Below are 22,903 nucleotides of genomic sequence, written 5' to 3'. Positions count from 1 at the left end.
ACATCAATGGAAAGCTTATTTATTCAGCTTTCAGATGATGTATAAATCTCAATTTCAGAAAATTGACCCTTATGACTTTTTTTGTGGTCCAGGATCACATATTGTACCTCTTGAGCTGTGATTTCTCTACACTGTGCTGTTGAATGTTATTTTACAAAAATACTATTCATTTTCTCTGTAAAATGTTTTAAAGTTGGCATGAAATAGAAATTGCAGTTGTCTTTTCTTCCCTGTTGTGGCACATATCCGGGTGAAATGGCTTCTCTGAGAAAGTAATGTAGGGTGGGACTTGACTTTGATCATTGTTGTTTGCTATTGCTGCAATCGCATGTGAGTGAGAGTTTGCTGAAAGGGAGACTTTATTGTCCTGTCCTCGTGCCAGTGAACTCATCATCTGAGAAGAGATGAGATGTCGTTGCAAGTGGGAAAGGAAGTTTTTTTGATTAAAGATTATGAGGCACTTGAATTTAAAATAAATAAATACAAATAAATAAATAATGCACATGGATAAATCATTTATAATAAACACTGCAATATTCCAGAATTGTCCATTTTCATTTCATGATGACTTTAAGTCAAAATTAATAAGAACAATACATTTTTATAAAGATATCATTTATTGTGTGTAAAGTTAATTATATATATAGTTTTCTTGTTCTTCTCAATTGTTCCACCAGCATGAAAACATCCCTTTTGTAGATGGTGATTCCACTGTCGTAAGTATTTTTAATTAGTTGTGTCCTGTACAGCAGAGTGTTTCGTTTTATTTGAGCTATTTGAGATTAATTGTTATATAACAACTCAGAATATATTTACCTTTTAGGACTTCCTGTGGTATGCTGAAGTGAACAATTCCTTGAAGGAGCAGTTGATGTTATGGACAGAGGTAATGACAATCAAATTGCACTGGATAGAAAGCAGGCAAGTTATTAAATCACAGGCTTAAGAATTTGGTCTCATCTCTCATCTCATGATTTTAGGGATCTGCTTCCAAACCACATGCCATCATCATCGGTGCTGCTACGGTGAGTTCCTGTTTGCAGTGATAATGCATTCAGGTGCTGTTTTTGAAAATCCTTCTAATGACAGATGCTTGTGGTTTCCAACAGTGGTCCATTAAGTTGCACAACGGCAAGAGTGCGGCACTCTTTCAGTACAAAGCGAACCTCACGGCTATGTCAGACACACTGGAAAAACTAGCAGAGCACAGTGAAGTCTATTGGGTTCTGCAAGGTTAGTTTTGAAATTCAGATCCTCTGGAATGATGGCTTCACATTTTTGTCTCATGTTTTTGCCTTGTCTGTTTATATAGATCCTGTTTATGAAGATGTGCTAAGTGACAGTCGAAAGATGATCACAAATGAGCAGATAAATCTGTACAACGAGGCAGCTGTTAGCACTCTGAATACCAGCAAAAAGAAGGTCAAGTTCTTAGAGGCCTCTCGACAAGCTGCTATGGAGACCATTTCCCAGTCGGTGGATGGCTTGCACCTTCCTGAGAGCACAAGAGATGTTGTAAGCCTCTGGTTGAGACTAGTTTTGCAATTAATAACTATTTTATTCTTTTTACTTTTTTGACTAATATTTACCCACTTCTCAGGGCGCCATGGTTCTGATGAACTCCATGTGCAACAAGATCCTGAAGCCCGTTGACGGCTCTTGCTGTCAGAGCGCTCCTCCCCTAAGCGTCCTTCAGAAGTTAGCGGCTGGTCTCTTTCTGCTGTCCATCATCATCTTCCTCATCCTGGGCTATAGTAGACATCGTAAGAGCAGACACGTTCCTGATGTGGAGAGCGGAGAGGAGAAGAAACCCCCCGTTGTTGTGGGTCAACTGAACCCAAAGGGACCTTTACTGGCCATCTGCAAAATGAGCCTTATCATGTTGTACTTCTACCTGTGTGACAGGGCAGACATTTTTATGAAGGAACAGAAATTCTATACACATTCTACCTTTTTCATCCCTCTCATCTACATCATCGTTCTGGGCATCTTCTACAGTGAGAACAGCAAAGAGGTAGCGCAGGCTCTTGGGAAATGCTGTTTAAATGTTCATATTGATATTCTTCTACAATTTTTATTTCTCTTTCCAGACGAAACTCCTGAACAGAGAGCAAACGGATGAATGGAAGGGCTGGATGCAGCTGGTTATCCTTATTTACCACTTTTCTGGAGCTAGCACTGTATGGTTATTAATAGCTTGGATTTAATAGCATTGGAATACTTTGCTTTACTCTGGTATTACAAGTGACTGCACTCTCGTTTGTTTTCTCAGTTTATACCTGTGTACATGCATGTCCGTGTCCTGGTAGCTGCGTATCTCTTCCAAACAGGATATGGACACTTCTCGTTCTTCTGGCTGAAGGGAGACTTTGGACTTTACAGAGTGTGTCAGGTACTTGTTGCCAGACTCTGCTTATCTTGTGTCCCCGTATTCATGTAGCAGTGACTGACATATGGTCTTCTTCTAAAACAATTAGGCAAAGTCCTCTGTAAAAAATTATTATTTTTTGACCAATGTAAACGTGTTTCCATTTCATTTGACTTTTTCAAGAATTTTATACTTAATAATTTCAAAAGAAATTACTACTTTTATTCAGCATATGTGCATAAATAAAATAACTAAATGCTGTTAAATAAATAGCATAAATGAATGCTGGTTTTTAACTTTGTTCATCAAAGAACCTTGAAAAAAAGTATCATGGTTTCCACAAAAATATTAGGCAACACAGCTGTTTTCAGCATTAATGATAAAAATAAATGTTTCTTGGGTAGCAAATCAGCATGTTAAAATGATTTCTGAAGGATCACAGGAATAAATTACATTTTAAAATACATTAATATAGAAAACGGTTGTTTTAAATAAGTAAATAATACATTTGATATTATTTCACAATATTACTCTTTATTTGATTTATTTAATAAATAATGTAGCTTTGCTAAGCATAAGAGACTTCTTACAAAATATTTTAAAAATTCTATAGACCCCAATCTTCTGAACGATAGAGTATATTAATATTATTTTATTAAAGCCAAAATTACAATATGACATGATTTATTGATATTATACAGTATTATGAATAATATTAGTTATGATTAAATATTAAGTTTGTTTTAACATTTTTACATTTATTCAAAAATACTATACTATAAAAAAAATACTATATTATGTAACTATAATAATACAGTAACTTATAAGACTTATTTTTTTTATTAACTGTGAACTGTCATTTATTGTTTTTAATTTTCACCTTCCATATGGATTATTTCTAGGTCATAGTTCAATGTGGAAAATTGTTGTTACAAAGTAGATATGACCAAATTGCTTATCAATGTAAATATTAATAATGGCAACATTTAGAGGGAAATGCTTTATAAAAAATAATGCATAACTGCACAGCATGATATAAATAATGCATCCTCTCTGTCTGTCTTTTAGGTTGTCTTCAGGCTTAACTTCCTTGTGGTGGTGCTGTGTCTGGTTATGGACAGGCCTTATCAGTTTTATTACTTTGTGCCTCTTGTCACCTTTTGGTTTGCAGTTATTTATGCTACAATGGCATTGTGGCCACAGATTCTTCAGAAGCAAGCCAATGGTAATTGAAGTTATACAACAGTATTTGCTGTTATTTATTTAATAGACATCAAACAATCCTAAAATAATTTTTAAACATATAAAATAAATCAAGCCTTGAAACATAGTTGTCTCTTTTAATTATGTAAAGGTAGTGCATTCTGGAATCTGGCACTATTGTTGAAACTTCTGGGTTTGCTTCTTTTCATCTGCTTCTTTGCATACTCACAGGTAAGTTTCTCTCTTACAATAGGACTGTTAAGACTCGTTTTGATATAAATATGTGTATTTAAATCTTTCGCATTTGTTGCAGGAACTATTTGAGGCTGTTTTTTCTTTGTGGCCCGTTTCAAAGATCTTTGAGCTGCAAGGTAGCATCCATGAGTGGTGGTTCAGGTGGAAACTAGATCGATTTGTATGTAAAACATCCTTTCTTTTGAATTAATAAGAACTGTAAAACATTTGTCAGTTTCACATCTTGAAGTAGGCCTAACAGATTTCTGCTCTTCTGAATGCTAGGCCGTGATCAATGGGATGCTCTTTGCCTTCATATACCTGATGCTGCAGAAATGTCAGCTGCTGTCTGAAGGCAAAGGAGAGCCTCTCTTCTCCAACAAGATTTCCAGCTGTCTGCTCTTCGTCTCTGTGGTGTCTTTTATGGTAAGCCTTTTTCTATTTCTCTCTGAAAATAGTAATCTGACTTCTTTACAATTGATTCTTTTGTTCCCAGACGTACTCCATTTGGGCCAGTGGGTGCAAAAACAAGTCTGAGTGTAATGAGATGCATCCATACATTTCAGTCGTCCAGGCAAGTACCAATTCTTCTATGTGCTCTTTATAATAATGTTCTCTTGCACACTTGAAACTATGGATGATTTAACCAAAACACGAAAAAAGTAAAAAAAAAAAATGTAAAAAATTATTTTGACTATTCATAACCACACTAACCTTTATCACAGTTGATTCAGACAGTCAGATGGCTTTTGTGGGAACAGAAAGAACATTTGTAACCTAAAATAATGGATTTTTTGTTTCGTTCTGTTGTGCCTATGAGGCTGCTGACTTTTCATCACTGTGCTTTTTCTGCCCACAGATTCTGGCTTTCATTTTGATCCGGAATATTCCTGGTTATGCTCGCTCTTTGTACAGCTCGTTCTTTGCATGGTTTGGAAAGATCTCCTTAGAGGTGAGACAGTACAAGCTTTACTGCAAACAAACAAATTTGGGATATTTTTAGTGTACTGTCAATTAGGATTGACATTTACAACTCATCCCTCTTTGATTAAGATTAGGGGTATGATTCTCGCTTCGGTGTGAGAGGTCCCGGGTTCATATCCCGGACGAGCCCCCAATTTCACGTTATGCCCCTTCTAGGGTAAAGGGATAGCATGAAAGAGAGTAAGAGGTGGTAGAGTTCTTTTTGAAAAGCGAATGAGCAATGTTTTAATGAGCATAATAGTTTTACAATACAACTGAGGGAATTTAGCTTGCCCTAGATAATAAAATAAAATAAAATAAAATATACAATTATTTCCCTACCTCCCATCCAAAAACAATCAATCAGAGGTTCCAATAAAAAATGTTGTCGGTCTCCCTACCTCCCCAAAATATTATGTACAATTATTTACAATGTAGCACCAACTGGTCCGAGCAGGGGCAATCCACAATCAGTCAATAAATGTGCGGTAGTTAGTATTACAAAGTTGGCTAAGCAAACTAACAAACAAACAGTCTTGCACAGGCAAACACTCAAATTAACACACAAAGATACTCTCAGTTTTAGAAGTGACGAAGGAGGCTTTTATAGGCAGCTAAGAGTCAGCTGACTGGGCAGGACATGGCACCAATTAGACTGCATGAACCAATCGGGCTTCTTCCTGGACAGAGACACACAAACACCACCCAAAACAAAATAAAACACAGACATAGAACAAAAGGGACTCAACACTACAGTAATATACCTAGTCCACTGCAAATACATGTTTAAAAATGCTGGAAATAAACTATTCCACTGTTTTGAAACCATTCTAACATGCTTCCTGTTTTCTCCACCAGCTCTTCATATGCCAGTATCATATTTGGCTGGCAGCGGACACCAAGGGCATCCTGGTCCTCATTCCTGGAAACCCCACTTTAAACATTATCGTCAGCACATTCATCTTTGTCTGTGTAGCTCATGAGATTTCCCAGATCACCAATGACTTGGCCCAGGTGGCCATTCCTAAAGAGAGCAGGCCTCTACTGAAGAGACTGCTGGGAGCAGGAGTCTTTCTAGTGCTGGTACTGATACTGTCCCAAAATGAATAATCCAGGGCAATCAGAGACAGTAGCACACCTTATCCGCTGAGGATCCTAATGGAGCTGTCTGTATAAAATAAAGGAACTTGACCAGCCTAGAACATTTTTTCCTAGGAGTTGATCCAGGGAATTCTTACGGCATGGGTCTGTATACAAAACTCAAGTTGGAACTGAAGCCAAGGACCTTGGAGCAGAAGCGATTCAGATGATCAAACAAGGATTCTTAAAGCTGGATGTTTGCAGTAGACAAATAACACATACTGTGTGCAGATAACAAGTACACCTGTGCTCTGTCCTCTCTCATAGCTCTGAGATGTGTTTTATATTTAATAATTTATGTTTATATTTTATAGAGGGGTATGTGTTTGCGTGTCCTCATTGTCTCCCATTTCTCAGTTTTTGTACACGATGCCCATGACTGCAAAATGTGAAGGAGTAATACATTCCTGCCTCTCACCTTGTAAATCTGACAGAACTACATCGGCTTGTGCACCAAATGTTTCCATAAAAACCATAATTTACATTCATATCACACCAGCAGCTTTATCCTTTAGGTGAACAACCTCTTGTGAAAATGAAACCATTGGATTATCGAAAGGTAAACATCCATTTATGTGCCGTCATAAAGAACTCAAACAATTGCCGTGAATTTGTTTGCACTACTAATGGAATCCATAAGCATGTGCTGCTTCCATCAGAATGTTTTCCAGAAGTCGATTGTTTGCTCAGTTAATTTTGGGTGGATGCTGGAGGAACAGCTTTTGATGTAAAAGGTAAACTTGAACTATCAAGACAAAAGAAGACATGCGCTTTGATCATAACACGATGCCCTCTTTACCCTCTTTCGATTGCACTGAGCGGGGCGTCCTCCCTGCAGACTTGGAGTCGTTTGAGCCAGTTATTGTTCGTTCGTTTTTTTTTTTTGTACCACATGGGTTTACTCAGTTCATAAGAATACAGCTTAATGTTAGAGCCAGCTTTGTCTATGATCAGTGACCTCATTATTTATTGTTTAATGTATGTCTTCATATCCTCTCAAACTGCTTGAAGTGCAGCAACTGAAGCCTGATGTTCATGTTCAACTTGATGTATTTTTTTTGTAATATATTACATGTAAAAAGAGTTAAATTTAATGATCAGTTTACTGATAATGCTGTAAATAGATCCTTCTTTATGTGCCATTGAGAGACAAAGGCGTATTGTTTCAATAGTGGTACTCCATTATAGTGACTGACATTTTGGCTGAAAAGTTGCATTTACTATGAAACCATCACATTTTTAAATCTACTTTTCATAGCAGTTCAATATATGTGAATTTAAAAGCAACTGCAAGGTATATTCATACTTTTTTCCCCCATCAGTGAAAATGCTTTTTTTCTAAGCAAAGCAAAATTTGTACAGTATGCCATCAACTGTTTTTTTTTCCAAACACATTGTCTGTTTATAAATCAAATTATTTGTATAGTTTGCTATAAGTTTTATTTAAAGGGGTCATATGATGCTATTTTAAACATCATTATTTTGTGTATTTGGTGTAACAGAATATGTTGACGTTTTAATGTTCAAAAAAACATTATTTTTCAAATACTGTACATTATTGTAGGTCCTCTATGCCCCGCCTCTCTCAAACACGTCGTTTTCAACAAAGCCCCCTCCTTTGACAAGTGCAGTCTGCTCTGATTGGCCAGCTGACCCAGTGCATTGTGATTGGCCGAACACCACAAGCACGCGTCGGAAATGTAACGCCCCTTACCATAATCGCGAGCTTCAGCTTTCAAAGTAAATATCAAGACAGTTAATAATGTTGTTAGTTTTACCATCAGTTCAAGCCCGAAAAGCCAACAGAGTCACGTGACAGACACAGTGATGATGCTTTGGATTTGAGACTTTAGTCTTTGCAACTTTACAGATCTTCTTTATGCACCAAGAGCTTGTAACACTCCAAAGAAAGGAAAACTTGAAATCGCATCATATGGCCCCTTTAAAGAAACCCCAAAGGCCTCAAAGAAATTTTTGTGTGTACAGTATGTTGAAATGTGAATATTCATTTAATGTGGCAATGTTGACGATAAACTCCTTCTCAAAAATGCATTTTTTATTCATCTTCATTTCTGTTTAAATGTCTTCCACTCACATCCCCAGAACAAACATACACCAGTGTTGTTATTTAGTGGCAAGTGTATTAATTTATCAAAACACATTTGGTCATACAAGAGAAACAGACAATATCAACTTGTTCAGATCCCAGTAAATGTGCCTCCATTACTGGCTCATACTAAAAAATGTGAACATTTGACAACATATTTAATGTGGATAGTATTTTAAAGTATTCTTTTAGTGTGCCCATATCAACATTAGTTCTGACACTGAATAATGTTTGGATATTGCACTTTTAGACATGTGCATGAGAACACAAAGGCATTGAGCTTGAAACTACAGCAACACATGCACATTTGGCGAGATTAAACAGGTACAAAAGTGAAGCCACATGAGATCACAGGTTTAGAGCTTCGGCCACCTTTCTCTCAGGAATACCATTTACCTACAATGAGAGGAACACTTTAGAAACGTGAAATAGCTCATCTTGTTCTTTTTTAAAACACATTATCGCACATGCAAAGAATAATACTTGCCTCTAGCCTCCGAAAAGTCATCATACAATAATTATCTCCTTTGTTAGCATGAATGAATGAACAGCATGTTAGACAAGAAGAGATTTCTCAGCTGTCTGATGGCAGTTCATTATGTGTACACTGGGGTTCACCAGAGAGCAATGAAAGAGGCTAAAGCACCAAGACTGCAATTAACATCTCTGTAAGGATAATGACCACTGCCCTCAGTTTTTAATGGATAATTTAGGGAAATGTTCAAATCTATTTGCTGTTCGTATCAATGGGATGAAAAGCGTAGACATCAGTTTTCAATGCTTCACTTACCAGAGGACTGCTGCTGTGGTATTTGGATCTGATTTTGAAGATTTCTGTAAATAAAGACAAAGGCAAAGATTTGGCCAAGATGCTCATCACTAGCACGCTTTTAGGTTTAGGAAATGAGAAGTGATTCCATTAAGAAAAAAATAGCATAATGAGGGTCGGCTGCATTAAGAGGTCTTGCATAAACTAAAACAACAACAGAGTTTTATGCACTTATTCTGCAACAGTGCAAAAGAGACATTGTGATCAGTGTCTGACTCCTGAACTAATGGCTCTAATGAGTCGATTCTTATCACTGAAGAGAAAAAAATACTCAATACTAGTCAACTCAACCAGTGCAGTTTATTTTTCCAAATGAAGGAATGAGTATCTGTGAATGAGTCTGTTCTTTTTAAGCAATCGAACATAACCTTACATGCATCCTAAAGAGACAGTTCACCCAAACGTAAAAAAAAAATGTCATCATTTTCTCACCCTCAAGTTGTTCCAAACCTGTACGAGTTTCTTTCTTCGGTTGAACACAAAAGAAGATATTTTGAAGACTGTGGGTAACCAAACAGTTACTGGTAGCCATTTACTTTCATAGAAAATACTTAATTCATACAGGTTTGGAACAACATGAGGGTGAGTAAATGATGACAAAATGTTCATTTTTGGGTGAACTATCACTTTAAATTAATGTAGTTACTGACAAAAATTGATGTACATAGCTATTGTATAAAGATACAAATTAATGTCTGTTGTCAGTAGAATTTTACTTTTTTAATGTTTTCACATTTTTGTTTAATTCTGTTGTTTAATATAAAATTAAAGCCAATTATTGGATTGCATTTGTGCAAACATCTTTTGCAAGAACTGTTTTAAAATTATTAATAGAATTAAATAATAGAATAATTAAAATGATCTATTACGCACTTGGCAATGGAACTGAATTTCTTTTTCAAAACATGCATTCTTTAAAAGTACTAAAAAAATAATTTATGCATCGATAAGTAACAAAGATGGTTAAATTCTTTATGATTTCAATTCCAACTCCTCTACCTTTTTCTTCTTATCACATAATTTTAGGTCAGTCGTCCTGATGATAATACACATATTGTGATGTTTGATCTGCTTTAATCTCTCCAAGTCATCAGTGATTTAATACCAGGGCACTGGGAGATTCAAGCTTGTTTTTAAAGAACACTGGATTATAGTAACCTACTTTCTCAACTCTTCTTAAACCAGATCCACCATTTTCAAACAAATTACACCTTACTTTTTCACCCAGAAACTCTTGATTAAAGCAGAAGTAACAGACTCACGTCTGCGTCTGCATGAGCAGCATGCTGGTGGTCTCGTAACTGTCAGGATGGATGGGCGGCACCACCTCTCCGCTCACAGGATGGAAGACGGGCAGTGTCGAGAGAGGCCACGAAATCTCCCGGTTCTTAGACATGCTGCGAAGCTCCTTAGTAGACTTCTGAATGGAGCTGTGGTGAACCAGCTGAATACTGGGAATGGAAGGAGCAGCTAAATGACTATTTAAAGCAAATACATGCACAAAAAGTATAATATAGAATATCTGAAGTTCTAGGCATAACATTGGGTTATTTGTCTATTTTGCAGGGCTATTTGATGAATATTTGTCTTTTGACACACTACTTCATACAATTATAATAATCATATATCTCTGTCACTGAAGCAGCTGCCCATTGATGACACCATGGAGACACAGAGGCGATTGTATGCATGAGATGGAAATGAACATGTCACCATGATGAAGGATTTAAGATAACAAGACATAGGGAAGAAAAAAACAAGGGGAACCTATCCAAAGAAAGGAAAAAAGATCCGAAAAGGAGAAAGAAAAAGCCAAGACCACAGGAGAGGGAACACTTACTCTGGTGTTTGCATGTTTCTTTTTTGCCTAGAAACAAAACAAAATGACTGAATTAAATTCTAATATTAATAGTTAAAGACAACCACACAAAAGTCAATGGAGAGCGAGTCAGGAGGGGAATGGAGGGCTGTGAATGGATCAAATGAAGTCTGGTGATCTCCTTCAGGCTGTGGCGGTAGCTCTGATGGTGGGTGACATCATCAGGAAACAAACTGGGATTGGCTGATAATGAAGAGGAAACATCTGCCGGAATGGCTCTAAATACAACAGATGGAACCTTTGGACTGAGTGTGTTTCAGTTAATGATTAAATGGTGAAAAAAAAAACTTGATGCTTGAAGATGGTAAGCTGCTTTTTGGCAGGGATGTGACCCCGTCTTTCAGACTTCGACATATTCTAGAAAAGCCCTCAAGATCTTCACTTAACTGCTTAAAAGATGCTGTACTGGCACTGCATGGTTTATTATGATCAAAAAGTCATCTATCATTTAAATGTCAATCATTAAGCAATGCCCATTAATTACAAGTATTAAAGGGGTCATATGATGCTGCTAAAAATAACATTATTTAGTGTATTTGGTGTAATGAAATGTGTTTATGCGGTTTAAGGTTAAAAAAACACATTATTTTCCACATACTGTACATTATTGTTTCTCCTCTATGCCCCACCTTTCTGAAACACGTCGATTTTTACAAAGCTCATCGGTCTGAAAAAGCGAGGTGTGCTCTGACTGGCCAGCTATCCAGTGCGTTGTGATTGGCCAAATACCTCAAGCGTGTGACGGAAATGTTACGCCCCTTACCATATTGTGATGCCTGCGGCAACCACATGTGACGACCCCGGGCTGGACTCCACTTCATCCACGGTGAAAGCCGATCCGACGATCAACAGCGCGAAGTTGAAGTATTTCCTTAGAAAGGAAAAATTTAAATTGCATCATATGACCCCTTTAAGTATAAGAGGAGATTCGTGCTTGCTTGTGTTTCACTTTCACCAAGAGTTTAGCACAGCGAACTTACACCCCTTCCCGTCGGCAGCACATGGAGTAGGCGAGGATGATGAAGAGGACCATGGCGACAGCTGAGGGCACCGCCAGGGTGATCAGGAAGTCAGCGAAATAGTCTCTATTTTTCAGTGACTCAGAAGGCGGGTTGTACTCGCCGATGTCCGGCAACACACCTGTGCCCGGGTCTGGACGGTTACTATGCACAGGAACAACCTTAGTGATGTCCACCTTCAAGAACAAAGACAAACTGGGCTCAGCATAAATAAACGCTTGACATGGTTAGAGAATAACTACATTGCATTTCCTGCTAAATTTGTGTGCAAATGTGTTTTTCAAAAAGTTCTAAAAAAAATTATTTTGAGGTACACTACAGTTCAAAAGTTTTTACAACTTAAAATAGCTGTTTTCAATTTTAATATATTTTATATTCATTTTTAATTAATTTAATTAATTTTTAGTCTCACATGATCCTTCACAAATTATTCTAATATGCTGATTTGTTGCTTAAGAAGAACATTATTATCAACGTTGTAAACAGCTGTGTCAGCTAATATTTTTGTGGAAACCATAATACGTTTTTCAGGATTCTTTGGTGAGTAGAAAGTTCTGCAGAACATTTATTTGAAATACAATTTCACATTATAAATGTCTTTAATGTCTCATTTGACCAAATTAATGTGCTGAAAAAAGTACAAAATTCTTAAATGTCCAATATTTTGCTGACTATGGTTTGATGTCTCTGATATTAAGCTTATGTTTACTTTAGCTTTATCTCAACTTTTATGAAATTATAATGAACATAATTAGACTTCTGCTTTAAATATTGTGAAAATAATCATATTCAATAATGATGGGGATCATAAAATCTGACTTCTATTAAATGCTAATTGAAATGTTATGATGTTGTTTTTCTCATTAAGTCTGCTAACAGTTACTTTTGGCACATATAGCTAAATGTTTCTTAAACCAAAAGATGGCTATTGTTGGATTAGGCTGGAAGTAAAGTTGGAATAATATCTGCTTTAAGATAATGGAAAAATGTAATAAAATAATAAAAATAAAACATGCATATTGTACATACAAAAAAAAAAGTGACTCTAAAAGTAAATGTCATGCTAACTTGTACACAACAGTGGCCTCTCATGGTGGATCTCATTCCACAGTATGACACAGATCAGAGCCAGAGATCTGGCGCTCACCAGAGAGATCTTGCACCAGTCTATGTGAAACTGAGCTCTGAACTTCTTATCGCAGCTGATGACAGGCTCCATCTCCTGACTGCAGCGCAGCTGGTTCTGTGGGGTCTCCACCTCTCGAAGGCACGATGAGAACTGTACGTCTGCTCCCACCATCACATACACACTGCAAACGTCACAGAAGCTCACTGAAGGGCAAGGCTTTATGCACGATGCTCATACATTTTTAAGCTGTGTTTAACAGTGAATTAGCACTCAACATAACCATGCTGTACAGAAATACAGCATAAAGGCTTTGACAACAATAGCACTAGATAGACAATATACATCTTCTGTCTGTCAATATGAGTGTTTTCTGCTCTAACCGAGAGCTCCTAAAATGCTTTATCTGGAACATTTTATCTTTTGAAAGAGGACATGAATATTTGATGAACAACTTATGCCAACGCATGAGGGAATTCCTCTAAAGAAATGTGAACTGAGAAGGGCAGCTTTTACGTAAATTCACAGGCCAATACACACTGTTCTTCTGCCTTCTGGGACAAAATGTTCTCCCTTTCAAGAGTTTTTTTTTTTCAAGAATGAATTAATTTGAATAATATTGCAATTTATACAGTTACTAAACTACTTGTTAGCATAATTAAGATTAATCAGAAGATACACTACTGCTACTTCATATTTGTTGATTTACACCACAAGTTCTGTGCCACTAATACATTTTTTCAGTGTATATTTAGATCTCACCCCTCTTTCAGGTCGTTGATGGGTAATGGCACTCGTCCGCCCCGGTCCAACGCTGAAGTGATGTTGATGGCATTGAGTCTCTCCGGTTGCCACACGTTCTTGACCGCACCGAGAAAATCTCCCAGCACCTCACTGGCCAACATCTCCTCAACATTCATGTTCTTGATGAAGAACTCAGCCTGATAGGGCAGAGGAAATTCTGCCAGAAAGCAAGAGAGGAAAGACATATCTTCCTGTATGCAATTAGAAGTAACAGTTACATAACAGCTGGATAATAAGGCTGTCATGTTGAAGTGTCTCTTTATGGCAGATGGTGGACTGCGTCACAGTAAGGTCACATCTGCATTGAAACAGTTGCTCAGCTTAAAGCTAAACACAGATCAGGAACGGGGAATCTCATAGCATTTAATATAAACATAAAGCAGATCTGCCTGTGAAAGAGACAGTGAATATTTTGCAACATTTAAAGTGGTAAATACTCTAAATCAGCTGTTAAAATAACACTATTACGTGTTTAAAATATCATCAGCTAATAACAGTATTACACAAAATGGTAACGTCTGGCTGGTAGATTCATGAATCTTAAAATGACATGTTTTCCATACTTGAGGATTATTCTCCTATTCTCCATATTAAGGTTTTCAGTCAAACAACAGTCTTTCTTTGAGCGTATGTCTGTATGTTATAATGAGATTTGCGAAATCAAAACTGGTCTTGGCTCTCACCTTCTGTAGACATGATGTTTATGACCAAGTTGTGCCTGGCGGTTTCAAAAGTGCGTTTATTATACGCGGTAATCTGCAACACGCAAGAGGGAAAGTTTAAGCCTGGCTCAGGGCAGCTTTACATTCATGCCATGCAGAGGATGTCAGAACCAGATGCAAACACACAGTTTCTCAAGGGTAAAGAAGAATAACAAAGCCAAATCCTTACATGAATCTAAAGCCTGAACAATACACAAAGAGGAGATAAGCATACTTTTGCATACAAATTCAACTTTGCCCTGTTACCTTCTACTCTCCTAGCAAAAAATTATTCGACTTATTTCTACGAAAATAAAAACTATACACTACTATTCAAAAGCTGGGTCGGTATGATTTTTTAAATGTTTTTGAACAGCACTTATTTTTTGTAACATTATAAATGGCTTTACTGTCAATTTAATGCATCCTTGCTGAATAAAAAGTATTCATTTCTTTCAAAGAAAACCTTACTGACCCCAACTTGTAAACGGTAGTGTATGAGATCTGATGTGTTTATACATGATAACACACCTCGATGATGGTCGGCTTGCCCACATGCTCAGAGGCTGGTGAGCCATAGAGGACTCCATCACTATGAGGGGTTCTTTGAATGTAACGCAGCCATCCAGGCCTGTCTGGATAGCCTTTGAGGTTGGTGTTAAATGTGATGGGGTCATTACTCGAATCACCTGAAATGAAGAATAATTTTTATTTAAGCAATAAGGTATGACAGCCTGTGCCAAATGTGCTTTTACATGGCTCCTGCAAAATAAAAATGTTATGGAGAGAACTGTACTTTATATTTATCATGTGCCACGTTTCCTTAGAAGATATAGGCTCTGACATGTAAACTGACATTAATATGCTTGGTGTGCAGTGTTTTACAAAGTAGCTTCCAAGGTGAACAGGTGTTTCATAAAGATTTATATAGCGAAACCTTTATTCTGTATTGTGTTTTGGATGTGGATAACGATATTGCCAATGCCATTTACCTGTTTCAATGGTATTTTATTTTGCTTGCTTTTGGGTTGATGCCATACGTGACCCTGGACCACAAAACCAGTCTTAAGTCGCTGGGGTATATTTGTATACCCCAGGGGTATATTTTGGGTATATTTGTATTCCCCTGATATATGATATGATATATGATATATTACCCTTATGACTGGTTTTGTGGTCCAGGGTCACATATATGCTTAAATATGAAAGTAGTGTTTATACTGTAGAACAGGTGTGAAAACTTAATGTTTGTAACTAACCACAATGGTTACTAAGAGGGTACACGGGTTGAAAACAAACAAGACTACAGCAAAGAAAGAGAAGTGCTAGAAGAAGACAACAACGTACAGTAGACGACAGCGGAAGGACCTCCGACAAATTAAACAGGATTTACAAAGACTGATACTCCTACAACAAGAAGATTGGATCATACAGGATATAGAGGAGTTGATGAGTCAAATGGAATTGGAAGTTCCCAAAAAGAAGTATAAAAAGGAGTAAGCCACTCTTCAGATACTGCCTGCATTAAGCGTGAAGGACACCTGATAGTCCGATACCCTATTGAGGGGCGCTTAACAGTATCTCCAATATTGCTGTTTAGAGTTTGATTGTAGCTGATTTTGTTTTATTTTTGCATTAACTGCTTTGTATTGTAACTAATAAAATAAGATATTTTATTGTTACTATTGCCTCCTGTGAGACTTTACTTATAACTACAAACTGAGCCTCAAAAAAGAACAACCACAAGGGAGTCTTCTATGTCATTCCTGAAGAACTTCAACCTGCGGGCGGGTGAGTGCTTCATGGTTTAGGCTAGATTTGACTATATACCCTACCTGAATAATTATAGGGTTAAAGGTGTAAGATAAAAGGATACACCGAGTAACAATAGGCATATTATTGAGTAAGTAGTGGAGTAAATATACCTGCTTTTGGATACGGTGGGAACTCTCCTTTAAAGTACTCCCTCTCTAGCACATGAACGAAAAGTACTCCAGCAGATGGATAAACGTTGTGGTCGGCGTGCGACTTAGAGAGGATGGTGACCACTGGTGCGGAAAGAAATGACAAATTAATTAAATGCAGTGCAATGTGGCAGACAAAATGACCTTACTGTAAACAGTAAAACATCTGCACAGACAAAAAAAAAAAAAGCTATTAGAAAACAATCAAATATATACACACTAGTGCTGTCAAACGATTAATTGCAATTAATGGCATCAAAAATAAAAGTCTTTGTTTACATATGTGTGTGCACTATATATTTATTAAATACACATGCATGCATGTATATATTTAAGAAAAATATGTTTATATATTAAGTATATTTATATATATTATATGAATATAAATATATACATGTAAATATATGTAAATATTTTTAAAACATATACTGTATGTGTGTGTATAACAATTTTTTTTATTTTGTATACCATTAATCGCAATTAATCATTTGACAGCACTAATACACACTACCATTCAGTATGATTTTTTGAAAATAAATTAATACTTCTATTCAGCAAGGATACATTATGATCAAAGCAGCACAATTTTATTTAACATTGATCATTTCCTGAGCACCAAATCATCATATTAGAATGATTTCTGAAGGATCATGTGACATTGAAAACTGGAGTAATGAAAATTCAGTTTTGCCATCACATGAATAAATGACATTAAAATACAATAATTATTTAAATTGTAATAATATTTCACAATATTACAGCTTCTACTCTATTTTAGATTTTAGAATAAATGCAGACTTGGTGAGCATGAGAGACTTTTATCAAAAACTATTAAATGGTAGTGTATATAAAACCAAACATAAAATTTTCATAGTAACTTAATTTAATTAAATACATAAACAAGGTTTTGTTGTTTTATAATAGACAGACATAACAAATAATGTTATAATTTATGGATATAATTTAGAAAAGCTTAACAGTGATTATCTTTGCATTCATATTTTTTGTCCTTTTCCAGTAATCTAATGTAAACTCTCTATTTTAACTTGTATTTATTTATTTTTTTATTATTTCTAGTATTTATGCGTTTATATAACAGGGTGTGTTTCTTTCTTCTAAAAATCATCTGTGTGGGAGTGTGTGAGAATGTGAGAGAGTGGGTAAGTGTATCTTGGGTATCAGGCCTATCAGGACGGTAGTACAGTGAGTCACAATCTCAAACGCTCAACGCACCTCTCACACGCCATCCCCCCATCCCTCGCTCTGCACATTAAACCCCCTTTCTCTGGTGCAACACATACACATGCACACATACTCCCCGTTCAAGCATTATTTCAAAGAAAAGTGCTCAGTTTTTTCAGTGGTTCATAATAGATACTGGAGAGATGGTTGCCAGCATGCTTTTACAGTCTCTTTCTTTTCTCACTTGAAGTCAGCAGGGAGGAGGCTGTTTTTAAATCTCTACAGGGGAGTGTGCTGCACTGGGAGAAAGCTACTGCAGCGATGCACTACAGAAACACCAGATCTCTTCAAGCTTTCAGATACAAACTGCTTCTAGTACATCACTCAAGGCAGAGCATGTGCTTACATGGAGGCTGAAGGTTGCTCAAACACATTAAGCAGGTCAGAACAGCAAAAACCAAGGGATTACACAAAGAGAGCTGACATAAATATGAACACATAAAGATAAAATAATCTTTTGATACATCAACAAACAAAGAAAACGGTCCTGTGGATTAAAACCACCCTACCCCATAAATTCACACACACACACACACACACACACACACACACATGCATAATGTCTATAAGAGTATATAATGTGTATCAAAGGATAAATATATTTCAATGTATTTTAATATGTAATGTTTTTAAATGAACAAAATAAATGTTATTTTTAAATTGCACTTTAAATTGACAAGCGGTGAAGACTTTCAGAATTTTATAGAGCCGATTCTGGTCTCTGAATCACAACAATAAATTCACACACACCAACACCTACATATTGTGTCTCAAAATATATATTTAAATATATTTAAATATTATTAGTGGTTATTTTATGCAAATTATTTACATTTGTATTTAAATTAATAAAATCATTTTAAATATTTTTTCTTGGTAAATTTTGCCTTATTCAAAAAAGTGAGCGCAATTAATGTTATGATATTATTGCTGCAAAGGGGGCTGGCTGTAAATGCAATGTACATTTTTTATGTACATTTTCTAGCGATTACTGATGTAGCAAATTATAGAATAATGATCAATTGATATTTATAATGGGATATTACAACAGGGTACAGGCTATATTCAAAAAAGTGGCGCAGACTAGCGCACTTTTACAATTTTAAAAAGCTGATTCACGCGAAACTGCATCATGCAACCTGCATTATACAGATTTTTTTTTTTTTAGCATTTTTGTGTGTTAAAATGTGAACAGTTCATGCAAATAAACACTATAAGCAAGCATAATTCATAATTTAATGAGTAACGAAATTATGCTTTCATTTGAATCAACGGCTGTTTATGCATATGTTCAGACCATCATGACTATTCACATGCCGTCAATGTGACAGTATTTTTTTATGTAAATGTGTTCTATTCTGTTTCCCGTCACTCTGAGAAGAAAACCATCCAACCAATAAGACTTGCACTTCTGGTCACCCGTGCAGAATTGTGACAAAATGCTCAAAACAGACTATTTTGATAGGCAACAGCAAATACCAGAGGAAGAGTCTGAAACCGGCTCTCTCTGTACTTGTGGATTCAGTGTTCTTTGATAAACACCATAGTGAATTTTTGCTCCGAACATTCATTTTGGTGTGAACAGGCTTTACAACTGCTCAAAGATCTACTTTAATGCGCAGAGATCACAGAAATCCACATTGAAGGCAAACATTCATGCACTGTAGGGGCTTGTTGAACAGCTGTGTCATTACTAATGGTTTTTGGTCCACGGTGGAGGTATTGATCTGTTTCTGGGGTGTTGATGGCTGTGGTTTTGTGCGCATGGGGTCACAGATGCATGCTTTGAATAATTGGAGTGCCAGATGGTTTATTCTTTCACCCTGAGGGCGATCTTAGCCCAGAGCCTGATATTAACCCAATAGCTACAAAACCACATCCCAGGCTCTATAAAATGATTCGAATACTGTGTGAACTCAAGGCAAACTGAAGGTGATGCACAACACTATATGCTAATTGGTCAACCATTAATGGTTAATGCCAAACTTTGCGACACTAAGTAATGGCAGAGCAAACACGCACATGCGCAAACACACGCACAAATTACAGACGGGCCCTGCAGTGGAAATGGCTAATCCTGGTTTATGATTTTATGGGCTGACATTGGGTGGGCCAAATCAAGATATTCATCATGTGCCACACTTTCTCTTTCGCTCCCTCCCTTTTCGTGACACAGCCAGGGATGTCCTACTGAACTGTCGAATCAGCGCTGTGCTGACTTCTCCTTTCCGGTCAAGGGGGAATTCATGCACTTCACGATTCATTGGGAAGAAAAAAAACAGTGCAGACTAATTGCAGGATTGAGAAGACGTCAAACTGTTCAAAGTACTGCGCCTGGAAGTCAATGTTATGCACAAAACTGGGTCAGCCTGTCATGACTAAGCTGTAGCCGGGAACACACTCAAGGTGAAGTGAGTGAATGCTTTTCTCAAGCCATCCATTTATCAGGTAATACCGGTTTTCATTTTAATATACTTGAAGAAGTGGATAATGGTTTTAATATCAATGCATTCATTTATAATGGACATAAAATGCAGAATGTATTATGGCACATCAAAATGTTTATGTGAAACTGTAAGCATTTAAAAAAAACATGTTACATATTAGAGGTTGAATAACTGGGCTACTGCATGTTATAATACACAAACAGTAGTTTTGTTAAAGAAGTAGCCTAGTTCTTCTACTTCAAAAGAGTGAAGAGGAAGGTGAAGTATATAGGTTGGAGATTCAGCAGGTTGGCAGGTGTTAAGCCCAAAAAGCTTTGCACGGCAAAGTGCTGTGCGTGTGTTATGATCGCTTCAAACACATCGGTTTTGTCTCAAAATCGAGTGAGCTGCCTACCTAGTCAGCATTTCGAACATCACATGTACTGCTTTGGGTATCTGGCTATGCATGCCATAATGCCCAAACCTGTATAAGTATAAGTCTGTATAAGTAGCTCATGAATGAATCGGTGTGCTGAATTAATATTTTATGAGAATGAATCACTCTAGTTCACTTGACTCATATTTTTCGTTCACCTGAAAAATTCAGTGCTTTCGTTAATATTAGGGCTGTGCAATTAATCGCATGCGATTGTCATGCTCATCTCGTCAGTAAAGCCGGTTCTGTGATTAGTAGTAAATCTCCATCACCCGCTTTCAGATGGAGCAGCATTTACTACACAGAGCCATAGTTCACTGACAATGAGGCAATATCGTGTTCATTATCGCAGATCGAATCGCCTGCGATTATGAACACGATTTTGCGTAGCTTGTCAGTGCACTATGGCTCTGTGTAGTAAATGCCGCTCCATCTGAAAGCAGGTGATGGAGATTTACTACTAATCACAGAACCAGCTTTACTGACGAGATGCACATGACAATTGCATGCGATTAATTGCACAGCCCTTTTATATTTCTTCAGCAATTCACAGCTGTAGCAGTTTTTTTTTCTGGGGTCTCCCTGTCAATTTGCTGTGAACAAAAATCAAAACATGAATTATATAGCATAACCTGCAGAAAAGGCCACTGAACCGAGTCAAAGGATTCGAGTCACTGGGATGAATCACAATCCCCACTGCTACTAGGCAGGCAGCATGCTAGTGTTTGAGACACAGCCATTCTTTGCAATCACTCACCGCCACTCTGAAACACAGATCTCTGTTTGGAGTCGATTAAAGCCCGGGTTTGTCCGTCTATGCCACTGACAGAACGAACTATTACAGCTTTTACAACGGACAAAACAGTAATAATAGAGAGAAAAATGTCATAAAACCATTTACTAAGAAAAACGACGTAATCATAAACTTACTAGACATCCCTGTTGTTCAGGCAAAAGAACAAGTATTAATGTTGCTGGCATTTAGCTATAGTATGTATAAAATAATACATTATTAGTGGAAACTCCTATATTAACGTCTCTTTCACGTAGTACAGTTGATATACCGTCTCTGCAGCTTTGAATTAGCGATTAACTGCCAGTCAGTTTATCCATATGATGTAATGAGAACGAGAGCTATTCCGTTAGCCAGCAGGCTAGCTATCATCCAACGGAAAAGAACGAGTATTTCTCCCAGTGTCGTCGTCTCAGGTCTATATACGTACCCACTATGAGCCCCACGAAAACGCCAACCGAGACCATCGTTCATTTGCCGCAATAGCTCTGAACATCACACATTTGAAGTGTCGCTGGTGGTCCTCGGGACGTGACAGCCATAAGCATCATCCTCCGCTGCTCGGATTCCTCCCACTCGCTGAAGCTGATGGGTGCTGGTTGGCTGAAACATCTGGCGCAGATTCTGGAAAAAAATCACAAGCTATATATATCTACAGGGGGACCCAGTTAAGACGGAATGGAAAACATATGTAGCATATACCATACAATAATTCTTTTGTAAAATGCAAACCCAATTGTGTAAGCATTTATTATTATTATATTATTAATTTTGGTTTATGATGTATAGATGCTAAATACAACAGATGTTTATATAATTTACATAATATCTATCAAACTAGCTCCCAAATGAGAACTTTTGCTCATGTTTTCAACTTATGTGTATTCTGTCAAATGTTTTAATTAGATATATAGGCCTATCAATTTAAGTTCTTTCTTTCTTTCTTTTTTTTTGTTGCAATTTTTAATTAACTTTTTTTTCTTCAAAATTTCTTAAGATTTGAAGTTTTTCTTGCTGAGATTTCCCATCTTACATCTTATCTTGAGTTGTCGTTTGTTTAGTTGTTTGTATATTCTCCCTTTTCATTCATTCATTCATATTTCAATGTTCATTATTTGTAATTAAAAAGATGCTCAGTGGAAAAAAAAATATATGTTTATAGAATTAAATATAATTAGCCTATACAATAACAATATTAATAATATTAGCAATAAAAATATGCCAATAGCCAAAAATACATTGTATGGGTCAGAATTATCCATTTTTCTTTTATGCCAAAAATCATTCATGTTCCATGAAGATATTTTGTAAATTTCCTACCGTAAATATATCAAAACTTAATTTTTGATTAGTAATATGCATTGCTAACGACTTCATTTGGACAACTTTAAAGGCGATTTTCTCAAAATTTTGTTTTTTTTGCACCCTCAGATTCCAATTAATCAAATAGTTGTATCTCGACCAAATATTATCCTATCCTAATAAATCTCAATTGAAAAAAATGACCCTTATCACTGGTTTTGTGGTCCAGGGTCATATATTATAAAAATAACATATTATTATATTGCATTATATTATAGAATTGAAAGTGGCTGAAAAAGTGCAATAAGTTTATCATTGCTGTTTGTGACTGACACCACTTTAATTTTACTTTCAATTTGAAAATTGG

The 22,903-nt window shown here is 36.5% G+C and overlaps 3 protein-coding genes across 7 annotated transcripts in view; 2 read left to right on the top strand and 1 right to left on the bottom strand.

The window, feature by feature from the left end:
- LOC107669810 (CAS1 domain-containing protein 1-like) overlaps window positions 1-6,467 on the top strand; it is a 15,959-nt gene extending 9,492 nt beyond the window's left edge. The window contains exons 4-18 of the mRNA XM_016462215.1: window positions 678-716; window positions 824-886; window positions 981-1,025; window positions 1,110-1,233; window positions 1,313-1,515; window positions 1,601-2,014; window positions 2,091-2,180; window positions 2,273-2,392; window positions 3,437-3,593; window positions 3,723-3,802; window positions 3,885-3,986; window positions 4,091-4,231; window positions 4,302-4,379; window positions 4,665-4,757; window positions 5,627-6,467. Coding sequence (XP_016317701.1) covers window positions 678-716; window positions 824-886; window positions 981-1,025; window positions 1,110-1,233; window positions 1,313-1,515; window positions 1,601-2,014; window positions 2,091-2,180; window positions 2,273-2,392; window positions 3,437-3,593; window positions 3,723-3,802; window positions 3,885-3,986; window positions 4,091-4,231; window positions 4,302-4,379; window positions 4,665-4,757; window positions 5,627-5,878 — 2,001 coding nt within the window. The 3' untranslated portion in view covers window positions 5,879-6,467. The remainder of the gene's footprint in view (window positions 1-677; window positions 717-823; window positions 887-980; window positions 1,026-1,109; window positions 1,234-1,312; window positions 1,516-1,600; window positions 2,015-2,090; window positions 2,181-2,272; window positions 2,393-3,436; window positions 3,594-3,722; window positions 3,803-3,884; window positions 3,987-4,090; window positions 4,232-4,301; window positions 4,380-4,664; window positions 4,758-5,626) is intronic.
- A 1,476-nt stretch (window positions 6,468-7,943) lies between these two features.
- Window positions 7,944-21,824, bottom strand: LOC107669779 (epsilon-sarcoglycan-like). Of its 5 annotated transcripts, none has more exons than XM_016462174.1 (13): window positions 21,665-21,824; window positions 21,199-21,285; window positions 16,299-16,421; window positions 14,905-15,062; window positions 14,356-14,428; window positions 13,631-13,829; window positions 12,890-13,052; window positions 11,704-11,918; window positions 10,685-10,711; window positions 10,107-10,295; window positions 8,806-8,849; window positions 8,503-8,540; window positions 7,944-8,411 (listed from the first exon to the last, which is right to left on the bottom strand). In XM_016462174.1, exons 1-13 carry the CDS (start codon window positions 21,699-21,701, stop codon window positions 8,364-8,366), a joined length of 1,401 nt encoding a protein of 466 aa, XP_016317660.1. In that variant the 5' UTR covers window positions 21,702-21,824; the 3' UTR covers window positions 7,944-8,363. The 5 variants fall into 5 exon arrangements, with proteins under 5 accessions (XP_016317660.1, XP_016317688.1, XP_016317675.1 ...); XM_016462202.1 differs by lacking the exon at window positions 21,199-21,285 and adding an exon at window positions 19,682-19,830 and having other exon boundaries at window positions 21,665-21,687; XM_016462189.1 differs by lacking the exon at window positions 8,503-8,540.
- Window positions 19,843-22,903, top strand: part of LOC107669756 (neurabin-1-like) — a 61,495-nt gene continuing 58,434 nt past the window's right edge. Inside the window, exon 1 of the mRNA XM_016462149.1 lies at window positions 19,843-20,027. The gene's annotated coding sequence lies outside the window, so the exon portion shown is untranslated. The remainder of the gene's footprint in view (window positions 20,028-22,903) is intronic.

Source organism: Sinocyclocheilus anshuiensis, unplaced genomic scaffold (genome assembly GCF_001515605.1).
Source record: "Sinocyclocheilus anshuiensis isolate Anshui unplaced genomic scaffold, SAMN03320099.WGS_v1.1 scaffold253, whole genome shotgun sequence".
NCBI classification, from domain to species: domain Eukaryota; kingdom Metazoa; phylum Chordata; class Actinopteri; order Cypriniformes; family Cyprinidae; genus Sinocyclocheilus; species Sinocyclocheilus anshuiensis.
The sequence above is the reverse complement of the archived record's forward strand: the minus strand, read 5'-3'. Positions and strand labels throughout refer to the sequence as shown.

Bases quoted from the DNA above. Each gene is read 5' to 3' on its own strand.
- LOC107669779 (XM_016462174.1), bottom strand. From the start codon at position 21,701: ATGGTCTCGGTTGGCGTTTTCGTGGGGCTCATAGTGG. The intron at 16,422-21,198 runs GTGAGTGATTGC...TTTCCGCACCAG, and splicing joins ATCTGTGTTTCAGAGTGGCG to TGGTCACCATCCTCTCTAAG. The intron at 13,830-14,355 runs GTGAGAGCCAAG...GCTTTCTGGCAG, and splicing joins AAACATCATGTCTACAGAAG to AATTTCCTCTGCCCTATCAG.